General features: G+C 38.8%; 1 protein-coding gene across 1 annotated transcript in view; it reads right to left on the bottom strand.

Annotated features, from left to right (window-relative positions):
- The window catches only part of mtss1 (MTSS I-BAR domain containing 1), a 42622-nt gene that overhangs the window by 9402 nt on the left and 25720 nt on the right, over window positions 1-7500 (bottom strand). The window contains 3 exon segments of the mRNA XM_068722035.1: window positions 283-390; window positions 647-661; window positions 663-805. Coding sequence (XP_068578136.1) covers window positions 283-390; window positions 647-661; window positions 663-805 — 266 coding nt within the window.

Below are 7500 nucleotides of genomic sequence, written 5' to 3'. Positions count from 1 at the left end.
TGAACGGACGGGTCTCTCTGCTCCTCAATACCAACCGCTCCAAAACACTGAGACTCCTTTAATGTTCAGAACACTTTCATTAGTCTAGTGTTTAATCAAACAGGAGGAGCTAGAGCGTTTGTTGGGGGACTATTTTCAGCGGCGGATTAATCCCTGTTTTCTAGTGAGTGAGAGCTGCCTTGATCTTGCTCTTGCCTGTAGTGATACTAAAGTTGTAAGATTTGGCCTGAAGGTGGCGCTAGAGGAAGAGGAAGAGGAAGAGGAAGAGGAAGAGGAAGCTACCTGCTCGCTGGCTGGTGGGAGTTTAGTGGGCTCAGCTGTCAGGTTGGTCAGATCTTCCAGAATGGTCTGCAGGTGGGTCACCTCACCCAGCATGTTGATCTCATGGTCCTACACACACACACACACACACACACACACACGATTATTCTGGTTAAACAGGGCTTTAAAGGCTACCACACACACACACACACACACACACACACACACACACACACACACACACACACACACACACACACACGATTATTCTGGTTAAACAGGCTTTTAAAGGCTACCACACACACACACACACACACACACACACACACACACACACACACACACACACACACACACACACACACACACTCACACACACACTCACCAGTACGGGCTTCAGGCATGCTGACGAAGCTGCAGTAGCGCGCTCTTTCCTCCACCAGCGCTCTGCACACGGCCCTCTTCTCCGTCTCCTCCAGGACGGCGTAGCGCACGTTGACGTCCTGCAGAGCGCTGTCCAGCTGACCGCGCACCTCGTCCTTCCCTACAGAGACGAGAGACGCAGACTGGTCAAGGTAAGGCGGAGACACCGGCAGCGAGCTACACCTGGTCATTCTATTGGTTACTGCAGATAAAGTGTCAACAGCAGAGGAGCGGGATGACGCTGGAACAACACTCACTGTTGTAATACCCAGATCCTACAGCAGGGGTCAGCACAACCCCACACACACACACACACACACACACACACACACACTGCTGAGAGTCAGCTGTTTGTCGGTCTTCTTCTGTGTGAGTAAATGTTGAATTATTAGAAAATCTGTCTCTCCGTCCTCTCTCTCTGTCTCTCTCTGTCTCTCTCTCTCTCTCTGTCTCTGTCTCTCTCTGTCTCTCTCTCTCTGTCTCTCTCTCTCTGTCTCTGTCTCTCTGTCTCTCTGTCTGTCTGTCTCTGTCTCTCTCTGTCTCTCTCTGTCTCTCTCTCTCTCTCTCTCTCTCTCTCTCTCTGTCTCTCTCTCTGTCTCTCTGTCTCTCTCTCTCTCTCTCTCTCTCTCTGTCTCTCTCTGTCTCTCTCTCTGTCTGTCTCTGTCTCTCTGTCTCTCTCTCTCTCTCTCTCTCTCTCTCTCTCTGTCTCTCTCTGTCTCTCTCTCTGTCTGTCTCTGTCTCTCTGTCTCTCTCTCTCTCTCTCTCTCTCTCTCTCTCTCTCTCTCTGTCTCTCTCTCTGTCTCTCTGTCTCTCTCTCTCTCTCTCTCTCTCTGTCTCTCTCTGTCTCTCTCTCTGTCTGTCTCTGTCTCCTCTGTCTCTCTCTCTCTCTCTCTCTCTCTCTCTCTCTGTCTCTCTCTGTCTCTGTATGATAAACTACATGTATTATTTGAGATGTTTGATGCATCAGTAACAGTGATTACATCATTCTGCTGCAGAATGTCTACTACAACTCTGATTGCGTGTCTTTTACTTGTAAGGTAGTACTTTTGTGTTTACATTGTAGTATTACTACTTTTACTTACGAGAGGTCAGAACCGTCTCATTCTCCAGACCTTCTCCATATTTTAAGATCTTTTTTCCAGAAACACGGAGAAACAAAAACCTCTTTGAACTTCAAGAGGCAGAAAAAAACAGAGACGGGTAAATCCTGTGGAAACACACACACACAGACACACACACAGACACACACACACACACACAGACACACAGACACACACAAACACAGACACACACACACACACACACACAGACACACACACACACACACAGACACACACACAGACACACACACACACACACAGACACACAGACACACACACAGACACACACACACACACACACACACACAGACACACACACACACACACAGACACACAGACACACACACACACACACACACACACACACACACACAGACACACACACACACACACACACACACACACACACAGACACACACACACACACAGCAGACTTTGTGTCATAAAGCTCAACCTAAACACGTGTTGTTCACGCAGGTGTGTGTGTGTGTGTGTGTGTGTGTGTGTGTGTGTGTGTGTGTGTAATGTCCACGTTGCTAACAGAAGCTCAGTGTCTGTGAGTCGGCCTGACGTCTGGCCTCTTTCTACGAGACTCTGGCTGCTCACCACACACACACACACACACACACACACACACACACACACACACACACACACACACACACACACACACACACACACACACACACACACACACACACACAGGCTCTGAAAGGTGAACCACAGTTCGCAATGTAAGTCTACTGAAGTCGGGTCACACAAACCCTGAGGACTTTATTATGAGAGGGATCTTCTCCCCATCGCCCACGAGGCGACCTGTCAATCACTATGTAGCCCCGCCCCTAAAGTATCCCCTCTTTATGGTCTGTTTGACTCTAAATGGAGCATAATGTACTAAATGAACATCATGCTGTATTGAAGAAGACTGTAAACTAGAGATTGAGACCATAAACTCATGTTTACAATGTTTACTGAGGGAATAAATCAAGAGAGAAGTAGAGTCATTTTAGACTAGACTTCTATACAACCAGAGGAGTCGCCCCCTGCTGGACACTAGAGAGAATGCAGGTTTAGAGACAACACATACCACGGGCGTTTTACAGATGCTTCAGAACTACAGACAGAACTACAGACAGAACTAAAGACAGAATTAAAGACAGAACTACAGACAGAACTAAAGACAGAACTAAAGACAGAACTAAAGACAGAACTACAGACAGAACTAAAGACAGAACTACAGACAGAATTAAAGACAGAACTAAAGACAGAACTACAGACAGAATTAAAGACAGAACTAAAGACAGAACTAAAGACAGAACTAAAGACAGAATTAAGACAGAACTAAAGACAGAACTACAGACAGAATTAAAGACAACTAAAGACAGAACTAAAGACAGAATTAAAGACAGAACTAAAGACAGAACTAAAGACAGAATTAAAGACAGAACTAAAGACAGAACTAAGACAGAACTACAGACAGAATTAAAGACAGAACTAAAGACAGAACTAAAGACAGAATTAAAGACAGAACTAAAGACAGAATTAAAGACAGAATTAAAGACAGAACTACAGACAGAATTAAAGACAGAACTAAAGACAGAACTAAAGACAGAACTAAAGACAGAACTAAAGACAGAATTAAAGACAGAACTAAAGACAGAACTACAGACAGAACTAAAGACAGAACTAAAGACAGAATTAAAGACAGAATAAAGACAAACTAAAGACAGAACTAAAGACAGAATTAAAGACAGAACTAAAGACAGAACTACAGACAGAACTAAAGACAGAACTAAAGACAGAACTACAGACAGAACTACAGACAGAACTAAAGACAGAATTAAAGACAGAACTAAAGACAGAACTAAAGACAGAATTAAAGACAGAACTAAAGACAGAACTACAGACAGAACTAAAGACAGAACTAAAGACAGAATTAAAGACAGAACTAAAGACAGAATTAAAGACAGAACTAAAGACAGAACTACAGACAGAATTAAAGACAGAACTAAAGACAGAATTAAAGACAGAACTAAAGACAGAACTACAGACAGAATTAAAGACAGAACTAAAGACAGAACTAAAGACAGAATTAAAGACAGAACTAAAGACAGAACTAAAGACAGAATTAAAGACATAATTAAAGACAGAACTAAAGACATAATTAAAGACAGAACTAAAGACAGAACTAAAGACAGAACTAAAGACAGAATTAAAGACAGAACTAAAGACAGAACTAAAGACAGAATTAAAGACAGAACTAAAGACAGAACTAAAGACAGAATTAAAGACAGAACTAAAGACAGAATTAAAGACAGAACTAAAGACAGAACTAAAGACAGAATTAAAGACAGAACTAAAGACAGAACTAAAGACAGAATTAAAGACAGAACTAAAGACAGAACTACAGACAGAATTAAAGACAGAACTAAAGACAGAACTAAAGACAGAACTAAAGACAGAATTAAAGACAGAACTACAGATAGAATTAAAGACAGAACTAAAGACAGAACTAAAGACAGAACTACAGACAGAACTAAAGACAGAACTACAGACAGAATTAAAGACAGAACTACAGACAGAATTAAAGACAGAACTAAAGACAGAATTAAAGACAGAACTAAAGACAGAACTAAAGACAGAATTAAAGACAGAACTACAGACAGAACTACAGACAGAACTACAGACAGAACTAAAGACAGAACTACAGACAGAACTAAAGACAGAACTAAAGACAGAACTAAAGACAGAATTAAAGACAGAACTAAAGACAGAACTACAGACAGAACTACAGACAGAATTAAAGACAGAACTAAAGACAGAACTAAAGACAGAACTAAAGACATAATTAAAGACAGAACTAAAGACAGAACTAAAGACAGAATTAAAGACAGAACTAAAGACAGAATTAAAGACATAATTAAAGACAGAACTAAAGACATAATTAAAGACAGAACTAAAGACAGAATTAAAGACAGAACTAAAGACAGAACTAAAGACAGAATTAAAGACAGAACTAAAGACAGAACTAAAGACAGAACTACAGACAGAACTAAAGACAGAACTAAAGACAGAATTAAAGACAGAACTAAAGAACAGAATTAAAGACAGAACTAAAGACAGAACTAAAGACAGAATTAAAGACAGAACTAAAGACAGAACTAAAGACAGAATTAAAGACAGAACTAAAGACAGAACTACAGACAGAATTAAAGACAGAACTAAAGACAGAACTAAAGACAGAATTAAAGACAGAACTAAAGACAGAATTAAAGACAGAACTACAGATAGAATTAAAGACAGAACTAAAGACAGAACTAAGACAGAACTAAAGACAGAACTACAGACAGAACTAAAGACAGAACTACAGACAGAATTAAAGACAGAACTACAGACAGAATTAAAGACAGAACTAAAGACAGAATTAAAGACAGAACTAAAGACAGAACTAAAGACAGAATTAAAGACAGAACTACAGACAGAACTACAGACAGAACTAAAGACAGAACTAAAGACAGAACTAAAGACAGAACTAAAGACAGAATTAAAGACAGAACTAAAGACAGAACTAAAGACAGAATTAAAGACAGAACTAAAGACAGAACTAAAGACAGAATTAAAGACAGAACTAAAGACAGAACTAAAGACAGAATTAAAGACAGAACTAAAGACAGAATTAAAGACAGAACTAAAGACAGAACTAAAGACAGAATTAAGACAGAACTAAAGACAGAACTAAAGACAGAATTAAAGACAGAACTAAAGACAGAACTACAGACAGAATTAAAGACAGAACTAAAGACAGAACTAAAGACAGAATTAAAGACAGAACTAAAGACAGAATTAAAGACAGAACTACAGATAGAATTAAAGACAGAACTAAAGACAGAACTAAAGACAGAACTACAGACAGAACTAAAGACAGAACTACAGACAGAATTAAAGACAGAACTACAGACAGAATTAAAGACAGAACTAAAGACAGAATTAAAGACAGAACTAAAGACAGAACTAAAGACAGAATTAAAGACAGAACTACAGACAGAACTACAGACAGAACTAAAGACAGAACTACAGACAGAACTAAAGACAGAACTAAAGACAGAATTAAAGACAGAACTAAAGACAGAACTACAGACAGAACTACAGACAGAATTAAAGACAGAACTAAAGACAGAACTAAAGACATAATTAAAGACAGAACTAAAGACAGAACTAAAGACAGAATTAAAGACAGAACTAAAGACAGAATTAAAGACATAATTAAAGACAGAACTAAAGACATAATTAAAGACAGAACTAAAGACAGAATTAAAGACAGAACTAAAGACAGAACTAAAGACAGAATTAAAGACAGAACTAAAGACAGAACTAAAGACAGAATTAAAGACAGAACTACAGACAGAACTAAAGACAGAACTAAAGACAGAATTAAAGACAGAACTAAAGACAGAATTAAAGACAGAACTAAAGACAGAACTAAAGACAGAATTAAAGACAGAACTAAAGACAGAACTAAAGACAGAATTAAAGACAGAACTAAAGACAGAACTACAGACAGAATTAAAGACAGAACTAAAGACAGAACTAAAGACAGAATTAAAGACAGAACTAAAGACAGAATTAAAGACAGAACTACAGATAGAATTAAAGACAGAACTAAAGACAGAACTAAAGACAGAACTACAGACAGAACTAAAGACAGAACTACAGACAGAATTAAAGACAGAACTACAGACAGAATTAAAGACAGAACTAAAGACAGAATTAAAGACAGAACTAAAGACAGAACTAAAGACAGAATTAAAGACAGAACTACAGACAGAACTACAGACAGAACTAAAGACAGAACTAAAGACAGAACTAAAGACAGAACTAAAGACAGAACTACAGACAGAACTACAGACAGAATTAAAGACAGAACTAAAGACAGAACTAAAGACAGAACTAAAGACATAATTAAAGACAGAACTAAAGACAGAACTAAAGACAGAATTAAAGACAGAACTAAAGACAGAACTAAAGACAGAACTAAAGACAGAACTAAAGACAGAACTACAGACAGAACTAAAGACAGAACTAAAGACAGAACTACAGACAGAACTACAGACAGAACTAAAGACAGAACTACAGACAGAACTAAAGACAGAACTAAAGACAGAACTAGGTCTGGATCAACTCATACAGTGAACACTTTGAAGATGACTTGATCTTAAACAGGCCCATGTGTGTTAAATATATACACACGACTGAATGTATAATTAATAACAGAATCATCACAGACAGTATTCAGTCTGTGATGATCTAAATGTTCCAGACGTCTTTGATTTAAACCATAAACATATACACATATATATATATATATATATATATATATGTGTGTATATTAAAACGTCTGAACAACGCGTGTGTTTGTGACTCTTCAGACAGACGAGTGTCTGAAGAGATGAGGTCACAGATGACGGTAAACAGTCATCACACACAAACTGCTGCTGCAGAGACATTCAACCTTCTTTCTGCTGACGCCGACAAAACTCAATGTGTCTTTAATCGAGATGACTAAGACCCCCCCCCCCCCAAACACACTGATGACATCATCAGGGACAGACCAGGTGGTTTTGGTTCAGGTGGATGAAGCTCTCTCTCTCTCTCTCTCTCTCTCTCTATGTAACCACTTGAGAAAGAGATAATTACATCATCCATCCATCTTCCTCCT

This window comes from Cebidichthys violaceus, unplaced genomic scaffold, assembly GCF_023349555.1.
Source record: "Cebidichthys violaceus isolate CVI_PGR_0920_01 unplaced genomic scaffold, fCebVio1.0.p SCAF_29, whole genome shotgun sequence".
Lineage (NCBI taxonomy): Eukaryota > Metazoa > Chordata > Actinopteri > Perciformes > Stichaeidae > Cebidichthys > Cebidichthys violaceus.
Note: the sequence above shows the minus strand (reverse complement) of the source record. Positions and strands in the feature narration are given on the sequence as shown.